The 24784-nt window shown below is 42.8% G+C and overlaps 1 protein-coding gene across 3 annotated transcripts; it reads right to left on the bottom strand.

Moving 5' to 3' along the window:
* Positions 1-20577: 20577 nt before the first annotated feature.
* LOC115788380 (stathmin-like) lies at positions 20578-23939 on the bottom strand. 3 transcript variants are annotated; one of them, XM_030741375.1, is made up of 5 exons: positions 23863-23939; positions 22071-22114; positions 21815-21987; positions 21495-21686; positions 20578-21409 (listed from the first exon to the last, which is right to left on the bottom strand). In XM_030741375.1, exons 2-5 carry the CDS (start codon positions 22084-22086, stop codon positions 21335-21337), a joined length of 456 nt encoding a protein of 151 aa, XP_030597235.1. In that variant the 5' UTR covers positions 22087-22114; positions 23863-23939; the 3' UTR covers positions 20578-21334. The 3 variants fall into 3 exon arrangements, with proteins under 3 accessions (XP_030597235.1, XP_030597236.1, XP_030597237.1); XM_030741376.1 differs by having other exon boundaries at positions 23801-23905; XM_030741377.1 differs by lacking the exon at positions 23863-23939 and adding an exon at positions 23710-23819.
* Positions 23940-24784: the final 845 nt, after the last annotated feature.

The raw sequence follows: 24784 nt of genomic DNA, 5'->3' as shown, positions 1-24784 counted from the left end.
TAAGAGAAGTACCAATTTTTGAACTGGTCGCTCAATAACTGAAGGTTTAATGGGGGCATTTTGTTTTTCTTGAGATTTTCGTTCCCCAACTTGCACTTTGACTCGACGAACTAGGCCCTCACTGCCTTGAGCAGCCTCCACCACTCGACCTAGTTGCCACTGGTTTCTCGGGAGGTTGTCATCTTTGATAATAACGATATCATTCACTTTGAGGTTGCGTTGGGGTATATGCCATTTCTGTCTTGTGGATATATTGAGCAGATACTCTCTTTTCCAACGACTCCAGAACTGTTCTATCAGATACTGAACTCGTCTCCACCTCTTGGTTGCATACAGATCCTCCTTCACAAATACTCCTGGCGGAGGAAGAGGAACTTTAGATTTCATCATAATGAGATGATTAGGTGTTATAGGTGTAACCTGTATTAAAGTACTATTAAACAATACATAGCAATATTTCCGACCTAGGGCCTGACAGGAGGATTTAAGTAAAAGGAGGGGTGACACTCTTAAGCTGGACACAAATAAATTTATTAACAAAATAAAAGCAAATAAAACTTCAGTTCACATTTCTCTTCTGTTTGTTTCCAATAACACAAATACACTTAGGGATTGTCCCTTTCTGTTGACAGCTCTTGTGGAATAATAACCAAAATAAAAAAATAGATAAATAAAATTGTCCACCCTTCTCTTTAAATTTCTACCCGGGTAGTAAAAATCCTTAAGTTTATCAGGGTCTTTTTATCTTCCCTGATGGAAGCAACAGATTAAAGTTTCTTCACTTGAAATGTTTAGTTCAGTTCAGTCAAAAGTGTTTCAGTCAACCGTTTGGTTTAAGTTCAGTAAGGTCAAAATATCTGTCAGTCAACTGCGCAGTTTTAGTTCAATTAGGGGCCCCCTATTGGTTGTCTGCTTAAGCTTATCTGTTATCCAGTGGAGAATCGTGTGCATCCAAATCCATGGAACCAATCCTTCACTCCTCCGCACCGCTGCAACGACCACTGTTGTGCCTCCTGCTCGCAGTGGATCTGCAGTCGTCCTCTCTCAGAATCCGACCGTAGTCATAAAACCAACCTGCATATTGTACAATTTCCAATAAATGGCAAATTTTCCCTATGCAGTTAGCAATGAGCAATCCCTCAGTCTCTTACTCTCATCAGTTTTACATGTTAGTCAAGCCTACACAAAACTTGAACACATATTCACTGGCTAATAAAGTAAAACACTACAACCAGAATTAGTCTACAACAATAAAACTCAACATTTCCTACAGTGTTAGACATACATTACATAGTGCATGTTTCTCGTTTCTCCGATTGGTTTTTTTTTGTAGTCTCGGTTACAGTCACAAACAAACAGGATCTCTGTTCGGCTACGACTAATACATGGAGTAAAACACAAGACACTCACCGGAGAAAATCCCGACCAATCACATCAAACTCGGGTCCTCCGAATTCCTCCCTCACAAACAACAAAAATCCAACACGGTTGTTACACTTAACAAAACCTTAAATTCAACATTAAAGAAGCAACTCGATTACGTTTTTGGCTAAGCTAGGTTGCTAGAGCCGAACCATGTTGGCTTCTTTGCATGGTGTCTCGCTTTTTTTCCTTCCTCCTCTTTCTTCTCTGACCCCATGGTAGGTTTGGATCACCACATAGGCACCTAGCGCCCTCTGTGGGACATTTCAAGGAATTGCAAAAAAATAAAACATACATTAAATCCAATGGTTTTTTCTCTGTAAAACTCATGGGGGTTACATCGGCTCTGGCATCTGAGGATCATTGATTCCATCCACTGTCAATGGGCGGCTATTAACGATAGCCATGGCTTCATAAAACAGTGTTCTTAGGGAAGCATCATCAATTCGGCCTGTGCATTGCGCAAGGGTGGCATTCAGCACGTTTTTCACAGTTCTGATCTGACGTTCCCAAACACCACCTACATGATTAGCGGAGGGGGCGTTGAAAACAAATTCACATTGTTTCTCAGTCAAGAAGATTTCTAGTAGCTTGGAGTCACATTGTTTAAGCGTTTCCTTAAACTCATTTCGCGCTCCAACGAAATTAGACCCCTGGTCACAATGCAGTTGTCGAACAGCTCCTCTGACACTTATAAAGCATCGCAGGGCATTGATAAATGAGTCTGTTGACAAATCTTCAAGCATTTCAATGTGGACAGCTCTGGAACATAGACATGTGAAAATCAGGCCATATCTTTTGTATTCTTTGCGAGCTTTCTTTACAATAAATGGACCAAAACAGTCCATGCCACTATACGTGAAGGGTGCAGTAGCTTCCACACGTTCTTTAGGGAGTTCTGCCATTTGCTGTTTCTCCGTCGGTCGTCTAAGTTTTCTGCATAGCACACAGGTGTGTATCAACTTAGCAACCAGCTTGCTCCCTCCAATGACCCAGAATCCATTGGTCCTAAGCTCCATTTGGGTTTGACATCGACCCTGATGACATGTCTTAGCATGGTAGTGGGATACGATCAACTTAGTGATGTGGCTGTCATTAGGAAGGATGACTGGATGTTTCACCTTGTGACAGAGAGATGACTGTTTCAATCTCCCACCAACACAGAGAAGCCCTTCATACAAAATAGGGTTGAGACTGAAAAGAGAACTTGATTTTGGGAGGTCCCTGCCACTCTGAAGAATTTTCATTCATGGGGGAAGGCTTGCCGCTGAACAAGCTTCACCACTTCCTCCGCAGCCTTCTCACGCTCTTCAACAGCCACATGTTCACTATGCTGTTTCTGTCTAGAACCCAACCTCTTAATTCTTGCAACCACTTTGATAAGTGGTGTCCAAGATGAAAAGTGACTCAGACGTTTGAGGATGTCACTGCAATTAAGCGTTTCAGTTACTAGCACCTGGATTGACTTAACTTCAGGATCACCAACCAGTACTTCTGTTTGAACGCTGGGTGAGAGATGCAATTCTTGCTCCCAGAGAAATTTGGGTCCTTGAAGCCAATTTGTTGATTGAATGCCCGCTGCACTAAGACCTCGGGATGCGTGGTCAGCTGGGTTTTCTGAGGTGTCCACATAATGCCACTGACTGGGGTCACTGTTATCTCGAATCAGCTGTACTCGATTTGCAACAAATGTGTGGAACCTGCGAGCATCATTGTTGATATAGCCTAATACAACTTGCGAATCTGTCCAGTAAAACTCTTCGTCGATCTTCATATCAAGTTCGGTTCTCAGCATCACACTGATTTTTGTAGAAACAACTGCTGCTGAGAGTTCCAGGTCTTGGGATACTCATGATCTTCATGGGTGCAACCCGTGCCTTTGCCATTACAAGACTGCAATGAACCTCATTGTTGTCATTTTTGTACCTGAGGTAAGAGCATGCACCATATCCCACACAGCTGGCATCTGAAAAATGATGCAGCTCTATCCTAACTGTTGAAAGCAGCCATTTTTATTTAACACAACAGAACAACAAGGATGCAGTACTTAGCAGACGCAACAGATGGCAGCACAACAGCCACTCCATTAACAACCATTGAACAAATTACTGCTTCATATTTCAACACTCCCACTTAATTTTACAATGGTTCTAAGACACAAGGTAATGCTGAAATAATAAATTTAACTCAACTTGCAAAACTAACCTATTATTCCTTCCGGTTTATAGTTTACTTCTGTCTTGCTATATCCAACAAAAAAATATTGCCCATTTTATAACAAATCCACACAGCAAGACATTCTATTACAGATTTACATCGGGACAAGTCCAATCTCTCTCCTGAGATACTCAAATTTCTGTCTTGTAAGAGGTTTTGTCAAGATATCTGCCTTCATGTCATCTGTTGGACAGTATTCCAACTTGACTTCACCGTTCTGCACACACTCACGAATGTAATGATAGCGAATGTCTATGTGCTTGGTTCTTGAATGGTTCACTGGATTCTTTGCTATTGCAATAGCTCCTTGATTGTCCTCCAGAATCACTGTAGGCGTTGTGACCATACCTAGATCACTTAGTAATCTTCTCAGCCAGGTACCCTCTTGAGCTGCTTGACTGAGAGCAACATACTCAGCTTCTGCTGTTGAAAGTGCAACTGTTGCTTGTTTCTTGCTTAGCCAGCTCACTGCTCCTCCACCCAGCAGAAATATGTTGCCTGTTGTTGAATGCCGGTCATCCTGATCTCCAGCCCAGTCAGCATCAGAGAAGCCAATCAGATCTTTGTTCCCTGTACAGTCATACTTCAGAGCAAGGTTAACTGTGCCCTTTAAGTATCGAAAAATTCTCTTTACAGCAGTCAGATGTGCAGTATTTGGGTTTGCACTGAATTTTGACACTGTACTCACTGCTTGTGTTATGTCTGGTCTTGTTGTCATCGCTGCATACAGCAGACTTCCTACCATGGACTGGTAAATACTTGGATTGACAGGATTACTGACACCATCATCCTTTTTCAGCTTTACACTGATGTCAGCGGGGGTTGCAACAGTTTTTGCTTTATCCATCCCATACTTCTGAAGAATGGTTTCAATGTACTGCTTCTGATGAAGAGCGATGCAGTTTTCTTCTTTGTCTTGAACAACTGAGATGCCCAGGATATAGGACAGCTCACCCAAGTCCTTCATTTTGTAGTGCTCCTGGAGAGCTAGTTTTAACTCATCCATGCTTTCAGTTGACTCTGTAATCAACATCAGATCATCTACATAGACTGCAATGATCTCCAGCTCCTGTGATGACCTCACAAACACACAAGGATCTGAGGTGCTCTGCTTAAATCCAAGATCCTTCATGAACTGTGTGAATTCTTTATTCCAACAACGAGGAGACTGTTTTAGTCCATAGATTGAGTTTTTTTTTAGCTTGCACACAAGGTGCTCCTGACCTGGTTTGATGTATCCCTCAGGTTGTTCCATGTATACTTCTTCCTCCAAGTGTCCATTTAGGAATGCAGTGACAACATCCATTTGATGCACATGTAGGTTATTCTGGATGGCAAAGGATAATAATGTACGAATTGAGCTAAAACGTATCACAGGTGAAAAGGTTTCATTGTAGTCAGCACCATACAGCTGTGAGTAGCCTTTGGCAACAAGTCTGCACTTGTATCGCTCCACTTCTCCATCACTTTGATGCTTGACTTTGAACACCCATCTTGACCCTACAACCACTTTGTCCTTTGGTAGTTCCACCAGATCCCAAGTTTCATTTTCTAGCAGTGACTCGTATTCCAAATCAGCCGCTTCTTGCCATTCTTTTGCATTTGGACTCTTTAATGCTTCTTTCAGTGTACCAGGTTCTGTGACAGAACACACATTAGCACAATGATCAATAGTCACCATATCTGCAAACTCATCATATCCATATCTCTTTGGTGCACTTCTGATTCTACTCCCTTTTTTAACAGTTTCATCGACAGTGATTTCATCATCAGTTGTTTCCTTTTCTTCTGTGATGATAGTCACTCCCTTTTCTGGACAGGAAGCATCCACCTCATTTTTCCAGTCAAATTCTGTCTCACTAAAGATGGCATCTTTTCGAATCAGGATTCTTCTCTTCTCTTCATCGAACAAACGATAACCTTTTGCATTGCTTGCATAGCCCACAAATCTGAGCTTTACTGCTTTCTTGTCTAGTTTTCGCCTTTCAGCATCTGGGACATGTGCATAAGCAACACAACCAAACACTCTCACATGACTGATGTCAGGTTTTTTGCCAGACCATCGTTGGTAAGGTGTCTCTTGCTTCAGAACAGATGTGGGCAACCTGTTTTGTATGTAGGCTGCTGTTGCTACTGCTTCAGCCCAGTACATATTTGGTAGCTTAGCATGCAATAACATGCTTCTAGCTGCTTCAATCAATGTTCTGTTTTTCCTTTCTGCAACTCCATTTTGTTGAGGCGTATGAGGTACAGACATTTCATGGTGGATACCTTGAGCCTTCAGATAGTCTTGAAACTCCCTTGAAATGTACTCCCCACCATTATCTGATCTTAGTCTTGCAACTTTGTGTCCACACTCATTGGAGTATGTTTTCTCAAATTCCTTGAATTTGCTTAAGACTTCACTTTTTTGTTTCATGAAGTAAACCTTACAGCAGCGAGAGAAGTCATCAATGAATGTTACAAAGTATTTTGATCCACCTATTGACTCAGTCTGCATGGGTCCACAGACATCACTATGGATCAGTTGCAGCTTACGTTTGGAACGGATTTCTCCCACTGTCTTACATGACTGTCTCGTCAGCTTGCCCTCCACACATGCTTCGCAGAAAGGAAGCTCTTTGTCTGCAGAGAATTTCACTCCATTTACCAGACCTTCTAGTTCCTTTAGCTTGGTAGTGTGACCCAAGCGCTGATGCCACAGATTAGCTGTCACTGATGCACTTGATGCACTATAACAGATAGGTGAAGCTCCTTCAACATCTAACTGATACAGTCCATCAGCTCTTTGTGTTCCCATTCCTCGAAGAATTCCATCCTTGTCACGTATGTAGCAACGAGATCCTTTGAACTGCACTGTATTTCCTTTTCTTGTAGCAGCTCCCACTGAAAAGAGATTTCCAGACAACTTTGGAACGTACAACACATCATACATAGTGGCAGGTTTAGCATCACTGACTTTGAAGATCATGTTCAATTTAACAATGCCAAAACCTTTGGCTTCAACAACTCTGCCATCACCCAGTTTTACAGACTGTGGGTTTGAGAACTGCTGGTAATCTTGAAGAATTTCTTTATCACACGTCATGTGTTTTGATGCTCCAGAATCGATCAACCACTCAATTTGTCTTGGTCCTTCAGTAAGATTCGCATTTTTAGCAACGAATGCACTTTCAGAGGAGTCTTCTGCATTTTCACAGATCACATTTTTGGCTTTGTGGTTTTTGATTCGTTTTTTCCAGCTTGGACAGTTACGCTTTGTGTCCTTCTTTTCCACACTTGTAACATCTCCATGAACTTTGTCTTTCAGCTCCCACTACTTTTGAATCAATCTGCATTCCTCTGTGAACTTGTGTTGACATGGCTGATGCACCACCTGATGTAGCAGCACCGTAGTCATCAACATTAGCTCTCTTTTGCTCTTCGTTTATTAAAGCTTGCTGAACAAACTGCAGTGTCAAATTGTCTATCTTTGTCTCCAGAGCTGTAACAATTGTAGCGTAGCTTGGTGGTAAGCTACCCAGGAGTGTTACGATCTGATCTTCTTCTTCAATTACAGCACCTATTGCCTTTAGCTGATCAGTCAGTTCCTTCATTCGTTTTAAATGATCATTTAAGCTTTCCTTTTCTTTCATTTCACATCTGAAATATTTCTTCTTTAGAAACAGTTTATTTGCTAAAGTGTCTCTCTCAAAATGTCCTTTTAGCGTGTCCCAAGCCTCTTTTGGTGTTTGGCAACTTGTTATCAAATACAGTTGTGGTGTACTCACATTCAGCACTAACAAGGAAAATGCCCTTTCTCTCCGTCTCTCAAACTCTGCCGTAGCTTGTGCGTTAGCATCCGCAGTTAGCATATCCGTCTCAGTTAGCATACCCCATAGTCCTTTAGCTTTCAGCAAATGCTCCATCTGAAACTTCCATGTTGCCCAGTTCTCTGGTCCGCTCAGCTTGTCAATAAACGTCTTATCATCCATTGTGAATTCCACAACTCCGTTTATCTGACTCAGCAACTAAGTTTACAGAGCTTTTTTAGCGACGCTCTGGGCCCATAACCTGTTGAAAGCAGCCATTTTTATTTAACACAACAGAACAACAAGGATGCAGTACTTAGCAGACGCAACAGATGGCAGCACAACAGCCACTCCATTAACAACCATTGAACAAATTACTGCTTCATATTTCAACACTAACAATGTTATGGAAGTTCTGTGGGTGATAACATCTCGAAATTGAGACCTCTTTCAATGTGTTAAGACCCTTTATCCACTCCTCCCACCGTGGCTTCCCATCTTTTGGGAGGGGATCATCCCATCCGATGCCTCTGTGACACAGCTCTTGAAGGACACGCTTTCCACTTAGGCTAAATGGAGCGATGAATCCAAGTGGATCATAAAGAGAGGCAATGACTGACAGTGAACCACGACGGGTTGCTGGCTGATCTTTCAGGCTGATGTTAAAGCTGAATGTGTCACCCTTTGTCGACCACTGAATGCCGAGTGTACGCTCTGATGGGGTGGGGTTCAGTTCTAGAGGTTCAGTGGTTGCTGCTCTTTCTGAGGGTTCAATGCAGGTGAGTACTGTTTCCATGTTCGAGTTGAACTTGTGGAGGCGTAGGCCTCCTCTTTTGCACAGCTCTTGGGACTCAGTGATCAGTTTCACAGCTTCCTCAACTGATGAAACGCTGACTAACCCGTCATCAACATAGAAGTTCTTCTCCATAAATGTTGATGCCACTGGATAGCTAGCATGGTGTTGTCGTGCCAGATGTTTTAAGCCAAAATTGGCACATCCTGGAGATGAGGCAGCCCCGAAAAGATGAACTGCCATCCTGTACTCCTGTGGCTCCTTCTCCAAATCTCCATCCTTCCACCAGAGGAATTTCAGATAGTTCCTGGATTCAGGAGTGACAGAGAACTGATAAAACATTTTTTCAATGTCACAGATAACTGCTATAGCCTCCTTCCTGAAGCGGCATAGCACTCCTACCAAGGAATTGATCAGATCAGGTCCAGTTAGTAGAGTATCGTTTAGAGAAACACCCTGGAATTTGGCTGAACAGTCAAATACAACTCTCAGTTTACCTGGTTTTCTGGGATGATATATTCCGTGATGTGGAAGGTACCATTCTGTCTTCTCCTCAGATGCTGTAGGGGCAAGCTCTGCCTCACCCTTGTTGATTATTTCCTCCATGAATGCTTTGTATTCATCGTAATATTGTTTGTTGGCCTTTAGCTTCTTCTTAAGACACTGAAGGCGAACTGTGGCTAACCTCTTGTTGTTTGGTAGAGCGGGTGGACTGTTCCCCTTGAAAGGGAGGGGCATCTCATAATGCCCATCCTCCTTCTGCTTGATGTGTTCATTGAGGAACTGTATGAAATGAACGTCATCCTGGGACACATACTTATTTTCATAAGTTCTCTCATTGAAGTCTGATTCCAAGGCTTTCAGAACATCCGTTGCAGATGGGATTGGCAGGTCCCTTACCTTGAGACGATGCACAAAGCTTTGATTTCCTTGTCGGTCTAGGTGAGGATTTGATGTGCCTATTATGGTCCATCCTAGTTCTGATCGCTGTGCAAATGGTTCATTTTTGCCACCTAACACAACTTCAAGGGGCGCTAATGCTGGTGGACAGTCATATCCGATTAAAAGCCCTACATCACAGTCCTGGACGGGTGGCAATTTGTCTGCCAGGTGCCTGAGGTGAGGCCACAGTAGTGCTGTTTTCTTTGTTGGGATGTACGACTTGTCCACCGGGATAAAGTCGCGGCTGTAGGTCTGCTGCAGTTGGATGTAGTCCATGGAATGGAATCCTCGAACCTGTAGACCATGGACATTCTTGCTTGATATGATTGTGTCGATAGCTGTCATAGTACTAAGTTTCAGCTTTACTGGTCGGGCATCTACATTCAGTTTATCAAGTACATCTTCTAAGACGAACGTTGAATCACTCTGGGTATCCAGTAGTGCATAGGTGAGTACTTCTCTCTCCGGCTCATGCACTGAGGACACGAAGACAGGAACAATAGCTGAGGTAGCAGACACACGATGTGTTGATGTGTGGGACACGACACTGTGAGTATCCAGGCTGGTGCGTTCTTCTGTGGATGTGGAGCCATTTGTTTTTACTTCTAAGGGTCTTTGCTTCCTCTCTTCGTGTAAGCAGGTTGGATGACGACGGCTACAAATGTTACATGTGTGTCGCCTTTTGCAGTCCTTGGTAATATGACCCTTTCTTAAGCACCCAAAGCACAGCCTCGTTTCGAGAATAAATGCCTTTTTATCTTCAATACTTTTTGCAGTAAAGGTGGGGCACTTTGCGATACCATGGGTTTCATTTTTACAAACACAGCAGGGTACTTTTACTTTGCTGTAATTTGTGTCTTGTTTCACTGGAGTAGAACTCTTAGCGTTTGTGTTGAGAGCTTTGGCTCTCTTTGATGACCTCTCATCTGTATGCTTGAAATCCATTGAGAATGGAGAGGCAATAGGGTTGCAGGCTATTCGTGCCTCTCTATTCAGGAACTTTGTGAAGCATGCAAGATCTGGGTAACTTCCAGATGTATCAAGTGCATCTACAACAATTGGACTCCACTTTCGCACAGTCCATTCTGGCAATTTCTTGAGCAACTTGTGGTTTTCCTCACAATCATTAAGGATAGCTAGTCCTTTAATGTGAGAGATTGCCTCAGTGCAGCCTTGAAGAAAGTCAGCGGCAAGCGGCTCATGCTTAATGAGTTTGCTATTGCTTGGGCTAGACTGTCAGACTCTTGGGCCACTGTTACTTCAGGAGATGCTCTGTGAGGCTGGAACGAGGCAGCGTCTGGATTCAATCGAGCTGCAGTTTCTGTCTGATGGTAAGCAGAGTTAATTAGATTATCAATCTCTCCGTGGCTCCCCAAACCTTGAAAATCATCATATGGTCTCACCCGAGCTGCTGCTATTGCAACTTCCTTTTCTGCATGCAACTGCTCAAGTTTTGTTCTCTCCTGCTCCAACTGTTGTTGCATTTCGACCTTCCTTTGTTCAAGTTCTGACAAAATTCTTGCTTCTCTAAGCTTCCATTCCCCTTCTAACTTAAGAAGATGCATTTGCTGGGCTTGAATTTCTCTCAAGGCCTTTGCGTGTTCCAGCTTTGCAGCGAGCTCTGCTTCTGCCTCTATTTTGCTATTATGGGTACCTGCTGAACTGGAGTGGTCACTTGATCTCTCTATTGACTCTGATGAGCTTACAGTTTCAGTTTTGGTGTGACCAAAAACAGAGCCATATTCATCTTTGTTTAAGGTTGCTCTCACTCTTTCCTTCTCCAGTTGGTCATTAAAGTCTTCATTAATAGTCTCTAGACGTTTACCTATGAGGTCACAGATTTCCTTTGTTAGAGTACCGCAGGCATCCATTTTTTGACAATTTCTGGTGTTGTTTTACTGTTACGTAAAATAGGTTCATAGTGCAGGCTTACAGCATCACGCTGCACTTGGATATCTTGTTGGAGCCTGTCGAGGCCCTCTAATGAGCAGAGGGTTTTTAGTTTTGTCCTTGTCTCCCTTGCTACCAGCTTCCAAGAGTCATAGGCCTTACTAAATGCTTTCTCATGTTTTTTGGTAAGTAGATCACACATCTCTTGGCCCTTTTCTGTTAACTTTCTTTCACGGGTGCCAGATCTAGATGGTGTGTCTGTATGTTCACCTGCCTCTTCAGTTGGTGCTTCTGCAGGACTGTCTGTGTTCTCTATCGAGAGGGACATTTTGTTTGCTTATGCAGCTGCCTTACATTGACTATAACCTTTGATTGCCCTAGGTCTGCCTTTACACTTATAAGCTGTAGTTGTCTTTAACCACAGAGTATTATTTACCAGACACTAACAATTTAAAGACCTTCAAAGGGATTTTGTAGCTTGAGCATCAACAACACAAAATGAAGAAGCACTTTGACCTTTAAATCATTTCACAAACAGACATATCCTCTATTGTTAACATTCCATAAACATGTGTCAGTTCCTATTAAATATCAAATTTCAACTGTATCCAGCATTTAAGTTTATCTCCCAAATACAGTGACCTTATATGTGTATTTACACAATCCTCTTCCAGTCCATCCTGCTTCTTGGCATCCAGTCTCTCCTGACACTCGAGGTGAATCCTAAGAGTACTCTTTGTTTCAAATCTTGCCTGGGGGGGGGGGCTGGGTGCAAATTCAACTGTTCATTAGCTGTACCTTGCATGTGATGGCTTAAGCGCAGGAATTTTCAGACTGGTGCAGCGTTGAGTTTTCACTGTAGCGGCCCCTTGGATGGTATAAACCAAACACGTAGAGTTTCAAACGGGTGTCGTTTATTTCTCTTCCTTTGGTAAGCACCAGACAGTGGTACTGTGACACTTTGCCATCTTGACACCGTGAAAACTACAGAACAAAGCAGATATAATTCACAAACAATTCTTATGAACATTATGTTACAGTATTAGTCACAATTCCAAATAGTAAATAAGTGTTAACAACTCCATAACCTTTCCTTTAAATAAACAAATAAAACTTTCAAACACATATTACAGGCAATCTTGACAAACTATGCAATTTACTCATATGAACAAATGAAATGACACTTTTCAGGTAAAACAAATAACATTTGTCATAGAGTGTACAATCAACATTTCTATACCTCATTCCGCTCTCCAAGGGCGCTAATCTGGTTTTAGACCCGGACCTCTCCGCTAGCGAGCTCTGCACTAAAGAGCGTGCGTGTAAAAAAGAGCGAAACAGTAAAGATAATGCAACAAATGACAAGACAAGCTTGTGTCTTACGAACATCAACTTATAAACAATAAATACCACTTGGCTTTCTTCGTCTTCCACCTCACAACGTTATCTACACGTAGAGCCAAACCAGACGGCCGCAGAGTGTTGGCATGGCAACCGTAAACATAACCTTTCAAAATAAAAGCGCAACACGGCAAGAACAAACTGAAAGTTGCGAGCACACCCGGAGCCACATATAAACACTCACTATAAAAGGAGAATGTTCATCACATTTAGTAGGCATTTACAAGCTCTGAGGCTAGGTTAAACAGCGCGTTTATAATAAGTTTGTGCAAATGCAAACGGAGGAACTTACCAAGGTTGCGTCTCCATCTGTATTAGCTGCTCGTCCGTCTTTCAGATTACCCGACTGTTTCCAGTGTTGTGCCAAAAAAAAAATAGTTCATGCTAAATCCTGCTAAACTGCACCATCTGCTGGTCAAAGTTATGCTGCATTCACCCTGATAAGCCAAGGCATTGTGGGTAATCCTCAAAGCTAAGAGGATCGCTGAAGAGGTAACGTGTCTCCACAATGTCTGAAAAAGAAATGTGATTACTTATAGAATATGTTTATGTTTTCACTTATGCATATTGTCGAACTATGTTTTTTTTGTAGATTCCCTCTCTTTCGGCGTCTCACTTTCTGGGCCAGAGTGTGTAATAAATCCGCCGCAGATGCGACAAAAACAGGAAATAAATCCAAAGGTGTTGTGGACCTAATGTTGAAAAGCTCTTCTCTGGTGTAAGAATACCCAGAAGAGTGTCCAGACACAGAAATAACACACAAAAACAAACAAAACAGAGCGCACCGAAGTACCAGGGCATCCATTCGCGGAGCCATCTTGGTCATGGCATCAGTTGTCTTTAATCGGTTCTATAAATATGATTACTGAAAGTCCCTTAGATGAAAAGGTTTAGGTAAGGATGTTTCAGCTTGTCAGATTTAACATATCTGTTCAGTTTTAAATGCAGATTATTAAATATTAAGTGAAAATTAACATAATAAAATAAAAAAAAAATCAATAATAATTAAAATGACATTAAAACGATCAAATTAACTTTTATAAACTGTAAAAGGTTTTTCCTATGAATATTTTAGTCTATAATTTTACCTTTGTTCAATGCCAATTTTAAGTATTGAGAAATATATATGATATTATATTTAGGGCTGGGACTTTAACGCGTTAATTTCGATTAATTAATTACGGGGAAATTAACGAATTAAAAATTTTAACGCATTTTAACGCACTTTGCACCGTGGAACGTTTCTCAGTGCACGAGTTCCCGGCATCCAGATTATATCGACGCACAATGTCCAAATTCAGGGGCCGCATCCTGCGAAGGCCCCGGCCCACGTCCTTCAGAGCCCACGAAGACCGCAAAGGGAGGACGTGAGCGGCTAGCCTTCATATCAGCATCACCTGTCCTCACCTGTGCGTAGCTCATGTCGCCTAGCAACCGTGAGTGTGAAGCACAGCTGTGTAAAAGCAGCACCAAACTTAAATTAATATTTCTCATGTCAAATATTGAAATGCGATTAAAATGCGATTAATTTTGATTAATTAATTACAAAGCTTGTAATTAATTCGATTAATTTTTTTAATCGAGTCCCACCCCTAATATATATATATATATATATATATATATATATATATATATATATATATATATATATATATATTAGTACATTTATCAGTTCTATTCAGTTCAGTTTTATTTCTATAGTGCCAAATCACAAGAACAGTCACCACAAGGTGTTTATATTGTCAGGAAAGACCCTACAATAATACAAAGAAAACCCAACAACTAAAACAACCCCCTGTGAGCAAGCACTTGGTGACAGTGGGAAGAAAAAACTACCAGAACCAGGCTCAGGGAGGGGCAGTCCTCTTCCACGACCGGTTGGGGGTGAGGGGTGGCGAAGACAGGACAAAAGACACACTGTTGAAGAGAGCCAGAGATTAATATTAACTAATGATTAAATGCAAAGTCATCTATAGACATGTAGAAAGTGAAAAGAGGGGAGTGAAGAAGAAACATCAAGCCTAATCTTAAAAATAGAGAGGGTGTCCGTCTCCAGAATCCAAACTGGGAGCTGGTTCCACAGAAGAGGGGCCTGGAGGCTTCCCCGAGGAACCACAAGCAAGCCAGCAGTCTGAGAGTGAAGTGCCCTGTTGGAGTAATATGGTACTTTGAGGTCTTTAAGATGGGTCTGATTATTAAAGCCCTTGCATGTGAGAAGAAGAATTTTTAATTCTGTTCTGGATTTATCAGGGAGCCAATGAAGAGAAGCCAATATGGGAGAAATCTGCTCTCTCTTTTAGTCCCTGTCAGTACTCTAGCTGCAGCATTTTGGATCAGCTGAAGGCTTTTTAGGGAGCTTTTAGGACAAATTGAAAATAATGAAATACAAAAGTCCAGTCTAGAAGTAATAAATGCATAATCTAGTTTTTCAGCATCACTCTGAGACCAGATGTTTCTAATTTTAGAGATACTGTGCAAATGCTAGAAAGCAGTCCTACATGTTTGCTTAATATGTGCATTGAAGTTCTATTTTTCTGCCTAGCCAATCGATTGAAGTCCTTTTCTCCTTCCTTAGTGTCCAGCCCCACATACACACTCACTATAAACCTTTTCTTTCGCTTTTGCCATCTCTCTCTTTGCTGTACACCTAGCCTCCCAGTACTCCTGTCTACTTTCTCCATTTCCCTGACATCCAGCTTTTTCTTTGCTAACCTTTTCCTTCAAATATTTTCCTGTCCTTCCTCATTGCACCACCAACTTTCCTTGATTCTTTCCTCTCTCCAGAGGACACACCAAACACCTCCTTGAAAGTTTCCCTCATCACCTCAGCTGTACCTTCTCAGTCATTTGGTAACTTTTCCCTACCACCCAGAGCCTGTCTCAACTCCTCTCTGAAATCTGTGAAACATTCTTCCTTCTTCAAATTCCACCATTTATTCCTTGCCTCTGCCTTCACTCACTTCCTCTTTTTGATTTCTAAAGTCATCTTACAGACTACCATCCAGTGCTGCCTAGCTATTTTCTCCCCTGCCACCACCCTGCAGCATCCTGCAAGATGGTCAAGGCAACGGACCATCTCTCAGTCTCTTTCAGTCTCTTTCCAATTGCACCGTCCGCACAAGATGTAGTCCACCTGTGTGCACCCTGTGTTCCTCCCTCTTCTTAAAATATGTGTTCACCACAGCCATTTCCATCCTCTTTGCAAAATCCACTACCATCTGCCCTTTTGCATTTCTATCCTTAACACCATACCTACCCAACACGTCCTCATTACATGCAACCTGTGGGCCATACACACTGACAACATTCAACATCACCCCTTTGATTTCTTGCTTCAAACTCATGATCCTGTCTCTCACTCTTGTCACCTCCAATAACACTATTCACATAGTCTTCCTTCAGAATTACCCCTACTCCATTTCTCTTCCTATCTACACCATGACAGACAGCTTTAATCCACCTTCAATGCTCCTGGCCTTGCTTCCCTTCAGTGTGCTCTCCTGCACACAGAGGAGAGCAGGTCTTCTGTCATATCAGCCAGCTCTCTCCCTTTACCGGTTGTGATGGCCAAATCTATGGCCACACTCCAGCAAAGTCGGTAACTCCCTTATGCATTATTCATACAAATACCATTATTTTAGTTTGTAATAAATTGGTTGGTTTAAATGCATTTGTTCTGTTTGTAAGCGCGCACATGTAGTTCACTTGTATTTTTCTCAACCCATGGTTCATTTTTGTTGATGCTCATAATTAGTTTGTTTCTTTACTGGTACTTACCTGCTGTAATCCTGGGGAGTTGCCTGACAAGCTGTTGGCCAGGGCTGACCACACCTGCACATTGGATAAATTGGGCTGCACCACCAGCTCTGGTAGAGGGGAGGGGCTTTGTTTCTTTAGTTAAATAAAGCTTTCCGTTTAAGTTAAATATTTGTATATGGGAGCTTTAAGATTTTGCTTTTAGTGGGGTTTTTTTGGTGTTTAGTTTATTAACAGACTTATCGGTATTGTGGTGTTTGTGATTGGTGTATTCTGTTTAGTTACCCCTATTGTGTGTGTCAATGGTCTGATCAGCCAGTATATATACCCTTGTGTGTCATTTCTTAGGTGGGTCAGTTATGTTTTGTTTGTGCAGTGAGTTTGTTTGTGCACATTTTTGCCTGAGTTCAGTTTTGTTTCTTTGACCTCTTTTATGAGCTCAGCGTTTTGTAATTTTGATCTTTTGGGTTAAAATAGAAAACCCTATTTTTCTAATATTTCCTGTGACTCCTCTTGGTTTTTGACTCGGTCCCCCACACCGGTCATAGGCCCTACATTTAAAGACCCAACTTTCACCTCCACACTCCTGCATTTCCTTCTCTCTCACTGCCTCCAAACACCTCTCAATATAAGTCAATATTAGAGTAACAAATTCATGACAAAAATAACCAGTTGCTATAGTAAAGATAAGACAGAATTACTGCCTCTCTGCCAAAATCAGGAGAAAACAAAAATAAACTTTCTAAGTACGCAAGTACTTGATATATAAGATGGCGCCGGTGAGGTCAGCCGGTGAGGTCAGCAGCCGTCGTACCTGCTCCTACGCTTTGTTTGTATATATTAGGTTTAGCTCTAATTTTGGACTTTATAATTCCGCCTGCTCTGTGTCATATCACGTATGACAGACAGACTCTTTTTAATATCAGAATACAGCACTCTGGCTGTATTCTGACACCTTTTTCTCCCGACCCGACTTGGCCTCAGGAGATACTGTGTTTCCAGTGGGCCAGCTCAAACAAAGGACGGACCAGGTCACGGACAAGGCCCCGAGGGAAAAGAGCCGGCGTAAGAGAGAGGCTGAGGCGCAGAGCGCACCAAACGCCACTGCCGAGCATCCTGTTGGCTAATGTCCAGTCACTGGATAACAAGCTGGACGAACTCAGGGCCAGGATACAGTTTCAGAGGGACATAAGGGACTGCAACATCATCTGTCTCACAGAGACATGGCTGACTCCCCTCATACCGGACCACGCCGTACAGCCGTCGGAGTTCTTCAGTGTTCATCGCACGGACAGAACGAGTGAGTCTGGAAAATCAAGAGGAGGAGGTGTGTGCCTAATGATTAATAACAACTGGTGTGACAGTAGGAATGTTGTCCCTCTGAAACAATCATGTTCACCTAACCTGGAGCTCCTAACCCTGAAATGCCGTCCCCACTACCTGCCCCGCGAGTTCACTTCGGTCATCTTCAGCGCCGTCTATATTCCACCTCAGGCGGACACAAACACTGCACTATCCGAGCTACATGAGGCTATTTCCACCTATCAGGCTAACCAGCGTGATGCGGCTCTCATCGTAGCCGGGGACTTTAACAGTGCAAACTTGAAAAAGCTGATACCGGAATTGATTCAACACAACGACTGCCCCACCAGAGGAGAGAGGACCCTAGACCACTGCTACTCTCCATTCAAAGATGGCTACAAAGCAAAGCCTCTTCCGCCTTTTGGGAAGTCTGACCACACCTCTGTCCTTCTCATGCCGAAATACAAACAACGGCTCAGGCAGGAACCCCCTGCTGTGCGTTGGATTCAACCGACTGGGACATGTTTCGCAGCAGCGCGGGCGGAGACATCGAGGAGTTTACGGAAACTGTTGTGGGATTTATTGGGAAAGTTGTTGAAGACACTTCACTTAGGAGGACCATCAGGACTTTTCCCAACCAGAAGCCGTGGGTGGATAAATCTGTCTGCGACGCCCTGAGGTCCCGCACCGTTGCCTACAACTCCGGCCTCGCCTCTGGGAACATGGAGGACTACAAGGTTGCATCATACAACGTCCGCAGAGCGGTGAAAGAGGCTAAACATCGCTACGGCCGCAGACTGGAACAGCAACTACAACAGTCTGACTCCAGGGGACTGTGGCAGGGACTACGCACCATCACGGACTACAAAGCACCACACACACCCGGTGAGTGCCGACGCTTCTCTGGCTGATGAACTCAACATCTTCTTTGCGCGCTTTGAGTCGGGAAGCCGACAGCCCGCTGCGCTCCCGGCCGGAGGGGCGGAGACACTCACTGTGACGGAGCGCGACGTGAGGAGGGCGTTTAGACGTGTAAACACCAGGAAAGCGGCTGGACCAGACGGTATTAGTGGACGTGTCCTTAAGACCTGCGCTGACCAGCTGGCACCTGTGTTTACACTGATATTCAACCTCTCACTGAAACTGTGTGTGATTCCCACCTGCTTTAAAAAGTCCATCATAGTCCCTGTCCCAAAGAAACCACACCCCAGCAGCCCCAATGACTTCAGGCCCATAGCACTCACCTCTGTGGTGATGAAGTGTTTTGAGAGACTCATCAAGACATTTATCACCTCCTCACTGCCCACCACCCTCGACCCACTACAGTTTGCATACCGGCCAGACAGATCCACAGATGACGCCATATCCTTCCTCCTCCACAAGACCCTTTCACACATAGACACTGGTAAGGGGAACTATGTGAGAGTGCTGTTTGTAGATTACAGCTCAGCATTCAACACCATAGTTCCCTCCAGGCTGGTCTCTAAGCTGCTGGACCTGGGCCCGGGCCCATCACTGTGCAGGTGGGTTCACAGCTTCCTGACCAGCAGACCACAGGTGGTACGAGTGGGTCACCTCACCTCATCCTCCCTCACCCTCAACACTGGATCCCCCCAAGGCTGTGTGCTCAGCCCTCTGCTGTACTCACTGTACACCCATGACTGCGAGGCCACGTCAGAGTCCAACGTCATCATCAAGTTTGCTGACGACACTGCTGTTGTGGGACTAATCTCTCACAATGAGGAGACAGCCTACAGGAGAGAGGTCTCCTGCCTGGAGAACTGGTGCCAGGAGAACCACCTCCTGCTCAACGTCAGCAAAACGAAGGAACTTTTACACCTGCACCATCGAGAGCATCATGCGTGGGAGCATCACCACCTGGATGGGAAACTGCATCAAGCAGGACTTCATGGCCCTAAAAAGGGTGGTTCGTTCAGCTGAACGGACCATCAGAACCACCCTCCCCAACCTGCAGAACATTTACACCAAGCAGTGCAGGCTGAGGGCCATGAAGATCCTAAAACAGCCCAGCCACCCCGGACACACTCTCTTCTCCCTGCTCCCATCAGGCCGGCGTTACCGCTGCCTGAGGGCTAAGACTGAAAGGTTGAAGAAGAGTTTTTACCCACAAGCCATCCGTCTGCTCAACTCTGAGCCCTAACTGGACCATTATTGCACAATGTAAATATTATAATTTATAAAAGTGTGTATAGTGTATAGTTTATAGAGTATAGTGTATAGTGTGAATTACTTTTTTTTAATTTTTATTCTTCTTATTTATATGTGTGTGTATATATGGTTGCAGGTACAAAATACATTTCACTGTGCATTGTACTGTGTATAACTGTGCATGTGACAAATAAACACTATCTTATCTTATCTTATCTCTTATCTCTAAGATGAGGTCACATTTAATTTGACACACCCAGACACTAAATCACAGCACCAGCAGAGGGAGACAAAGACTGTGGTTTGTCTGACACTGGCTCATGGAATGGACCAGTTGTGATTATGGACATTTATACGGAGGTATAACACCCTAAACTTATCCAGCAAGTTTCCAAGACATGGATTACACCTAGTCCCAGACTAAAAGAAAAATTTAATGAAGAGCTCCAAAAAACAAATTTTGTTCTAGGTCTGAATTAATCAGTTTGAGAAAAGTTTGGGGGCCAACAGCATTGTAGCACTCGCCCTCTGACAGTTGAGAGAGACTCCAGGCTGGGTAGGCTTTTTATAGTCTCAATGTTGAATTATATATATAATTTTTTTAGCCATCAAAAACAAGATCAGCATTTTGTTTGCAAGGATCAGTTTTTGATTTCTGGATAGTGGGAGATCAATCACCGTTTACACAGCAAGAAACAAGCACTTGGCCATTTATATTTATTACAGTGTGAGAGGCTCAAATGGTGGCGTGTTGTGCAATTCATATTGAAGACTGGCTAAAATTAAGGGATCTAACCAATTAGAAAAATTACCTTTTGGGTTTTCTTGTTGCAGCCATTTCCCACAGGAGGCTGAACAATATACAACAGCACACAAATAGTTTAAACAGCAAAAGAGTGTTTCCATGTTTTTATTGGTTTTAGTACAACATTTCAAGTCAACTAGCCACTGTATCTATTGAGATGCCAAAATGTATTGCTCTTCTGCATTCCATGTGTAGACCCCTATTCAGCAGTGTTCGAGATGACATCCATTTCCATATCTGGCATGTTAATTCACAGCTATACAGCAAGAAGTCATGTGCTTTGAGGACAATCCCATGTTTTTACAAAAGCAAAGAATCAGCAGTGGCACAAAACATGATTTGCGGGAGCAAACAAGCAGAATCTGGGTAGCAAAGCCGCACTAAACACCTGCGTGTATAATACCCGATGACAAAAATCAAACCTTGTGCTACTTTAAGATTTTTTTTTTCCTTTTAAATACACAGTAAGTGCAGAGAACAGGTGTGGTTCACAGGGACATTTTCAAAACGCACTATGAAAAGACCTATGCATAGAAACATGCTTCCTCAAAAAGGGTATGTTACACACTGCTAATTTTCAAAAAGGGCAGAAGCTGCACTGACAAGCTACATAATCAGATGGATTAGACGGGGGGGGGGGGGGGGGGGGGGGGGGGGGGGTGTTGATGATCCACATGTAAAACCAGCGCAAATACACTTAGCAGAAGAATTGAAATCTTCACAAAGTGGAACTTGTATTTACTTCAAAAAGGTGGGTAGTGAACACAACAAAAATACTGGCTGAACAAAAAATAAATCAATCTTTGGATACGTAAAAAACCCTATACAATCCCCAGTTTGTAACTTTCAGTTTTCCGAAGTGCCTTCTTCTGAGGGGTCTTTGGTCTCCTTGTTCTTTCGCACTTCTTCCAACTTCTTGTCCTGTAAAACAAGACAGTACAAGATTACCATCTTGGTATTTTGATGTTACCTACAGTGCATACATTTACAGTCAGAAATCACTGACCTTCTCTTTGAATTTCTCATTCATCGCTGCCATAATTGCTGTACGGTTCTCTTTGTTAGCCTCCATCTTCTGATTGAGCTTCTCCTCTGCCATCTTGCTGAAGTTATTGTTCTCTTCCATAGCTTTCTGTTGCACTTCCTTTTCGTGCTCACGCTTCTCAGCTAAGTGCTTCAGAACCTCAGCTTCATGGTTCTAGGAAAGCAGTTAAAAAGTAAAATGTTTAATTATTCCACCCACGCATAAGAGGCGAACAATACTGAGGGTTTCATTTTATGTCACACCCCTGGATTTAAGTTTATCACATGAAATATATATTTTACCTTGCGTCTCTCCTCTGCAGCATCCAGCTTCCTCTGAATCTCCTCCAGTGAGACATCCTTCTTTCTGGGAGGAGACAGGGGAAAATCACCCTTGGCATCAGGGGCAGGAGCACCCAGGATGACCTCAAAGGCCTGACCAGAGGCCCGCTTGTCAAGCTCTTTAACCTGGATATCTGAACACATGTAAGGCACATGTATAAATACACGAAGGCACAGCGAAACAATCGTGCATTAAAGTGTGAGACACACAAGTCACCTTCAGCGGATGCCATCTTCAGAGACTGCTTCAGGTCAGTTTAACTAGAAGAGGGAAATATCAAAAGGTTTACATTTTCCTCAAAATCATATCAGCAAGTGATTCTAAAATTAGTAACACGTAGGAGATGATTTACACCATTATCAAAGAAACCATCAAAACAAGACTAAAACAGGCCTCAATGGTGACACCATGTGGCAACACTAAAGACTGCAAGCAACCACCGCCCATCAATCCACACAAAACGGTGCTGGTATTCAGGGCCATCATGTTGTACACGCACCATTGTTTATCTCCCAACATGTGGCAGCAGGACACTCGGATTAATCCACCAGCGATCGAACCGTTTCAGCCCGAAAGGAATGAGGAGGGCTTTTCAACAGCCTGCCCACTGGTGAAGGTTGTTAATGACACAAACCATTTAGTTGAAACAAAAGGCAGTGATTGGGCTGGGTAACGTCGGGCGGGGGTGGGTTGGGGGGGGGGGGGGGGGGGGGGGTGCTGACAAGGCCTGAGCTCGGCCTGCTAGAAGGCGAATATGCACCAACTAAAATAAGATTAGTGACCAATGAGCATATCTGGAGGAAAAATGATCATCAGGGAGCACCTGTTCCTTGCACCATGTGTTTGAGCAGCAGGAGGGAAACACACACACATACACACACACACACACACACACACACACACATACACACACACAAAACAGCCAACTAGTCATCTTGTCCTCAAATAAAATGCTCAAATGTGAGGAACAGCTGTCATTCCATTTAATCATGTGGTCCTGGTGAATGATGAACCATGACCAAAATCAGTTGGGCTTATTCAGTAAAAAGACCCCTCCCCTACTATTCAATAAAGGCTACTCGCTAGCTAAATGTGGCATCTGAAAGCAGCTTAGCGCCTGGAACATGTAAAACACAAAAAAATTTAAAAAATTAAATTAAAATTATTATAAAGACACCACTACAGAACTTATTTTGGCATAATCTGAGTGAGGTTTAGTGAAAGCATACACTGACACCCACAGTTGCAATTTTATAGAACTGCTCACCAAATGACTCCAAATGTCTGTCTGACAATGACATTAATAGCAATTCATTTAAATATCATTTTTCAGCGAGCCTGCTGGTGTCATTAGCTCAAAGCCTTAACAACCAGCCTCAAACAAAGGCGCTTTTGGCTGCACAGCGACAAGCAGCTGCAAACAAAGAGGAGCTGACGGCAGGTTACTGCCACAGAAAAGAAAAATAGAAATGTCGAATAAAGCTTTTCTCACAGGCGCCTTTCATCGGTGAATAAGGAATTCGTAAAGGTCTCTGTAGCCCACCAGTTTCACTGACATGGAAAAAAAAAGTCCTCAAAGTCCACCCTCGGCTCTGTCGGTGCCAACTGTGCCAGTGTCTCCTACCATACAATAGGCTAACAGCCCGCCAAGCAGCAGACATGAAGAGCAACAACAATAGGCGTTTCTGTCTCATTCTGTCGCTGAAATAGCAAAGAAAAAAAAAAAAAAAAGAATGAATGCAAATGCCCCACAAAATTGAAGATATCCACCAAAACCCTTCTGACATAGTTTCTCACGTGCTGCGCTAACACAGGAGACAAAGAACAAAAAACGATGAATGAAAATCGGACATACTGTCGAAAAAGAACAGATTCCGGTCAAGTATCAAACTCGTTCTGCCGTCATCTCCTCACAATGGCTAACATTCAGATATATTCCTACTTACAGGCGACAAAAATAATTCCTGTGGACTTTCTCTGTTACAGAGATGCTGTCAGTCACACCCACCTTCAACCTCCGGATGCTGTGCTCCGCTCTCACACGATTTACCGCGAGCCCTCTGCGAGAGCGTACCGAGCGCGCACATAAATGGACCAAAGCAAGTGCCGTCACGCCGTTCGCTACCACTCATTGGCTCACTGCTCGCTCCTGGTTGTGTCTGGGGATTGTAGTTTTTTGGGGACGAACCGTAGACAATGAGATGCAATTATGTTATCGATAAATATGGGGCCATTTAATGCAAAAATATTTTGCTTCATAGAACAAACGGTGTGAAGCAACAGTCACAAAATATGTTTTCGGTGAAAATCATATCAGTATTTAGAGAGTCATTCACCTAATAGTGATTTTTAGCCATGGCTCCACCCAGTTATTTAAATATGTTGATTTTTAGCGGCCTACTCGATGTAAATTTAAAGCCCGTTCTTCTCTCAGAAAAAAAAAAAAAGGTTTGGTCTTAACAGAATTATGTATGTGTAAAGGTTTTTTGTTTGTTTGTTTGATTTTTCAAATTATCAAATGGGTAGTCCAACAATGATTTTGTTTGGGTTTTTGTTTTTTTTTGTTTTTTAACACAGTGATTTAGGAAGCCAAGTGTGGTTCAACATATTACAGTAGGTTAATACATTTTGCGCACAGTGCTATCAGGAGTACTGACTACTGAATGAATAGTTGATACTAGTTTGGTTGTTTGTTTTATTGAAGAAAAGCATAATTGCCAACACAGTGGAAATCTCTGTGGAGAAACATAGATCTGTACCAACCCAACTTTTGTAGGGTCAATATATATATATATATATATATATATATATATATATATATATATATATATATATATATATATATTAGACAAATAATACAATGAATACATGTTTGTATACCCAAATTTGAGCCAGCACACTGGATTTCAAAAGTCAGAAATGAATCAAGC

The sequence above is a fragment of the Archocentrus centrarchus genome, chromosome 11, assembly GCF_007364275.1.
Source record: "Archocentrus centrarchus isolate MPI-CPG fArcCen1 chromosome 11, fArcCen1, whole genome shotgun sequence".
Classification (NCBI taxonomy): domain Eukaryota; kingdom Metazoa; phylum Chordata; class Actinopteri; order Cichliformes; family Cichlidae; genus Archocentrus; species Archocentrus centrarchus.
This window is presented reverse-complemented; position numbering and strand designations above follow the sequence as displayed.

What these genes read in the sequence shown, in the direction of transcription:
- LOC115788380 (XM_030741375.1), bottom strand. An exon ending in CTGCAGAGGAGAGACGCAAG is followed by an intron (nt 21,687 to 21,814) that starts GTAAAATATATA and finishes CTGCTTTCCTAG; the next exon opens with AACCATGAAGCTGAGGTTCT. An exon ending in ATGAGAAATTCAAAGAGAAG is followed by an intron (nt 21,410 to 21,494) that starts GTCAGTGATTTC and finishes CTTGTTTTACAG; the next exon opens with GACAAGAAGTTGGAAGAAGT.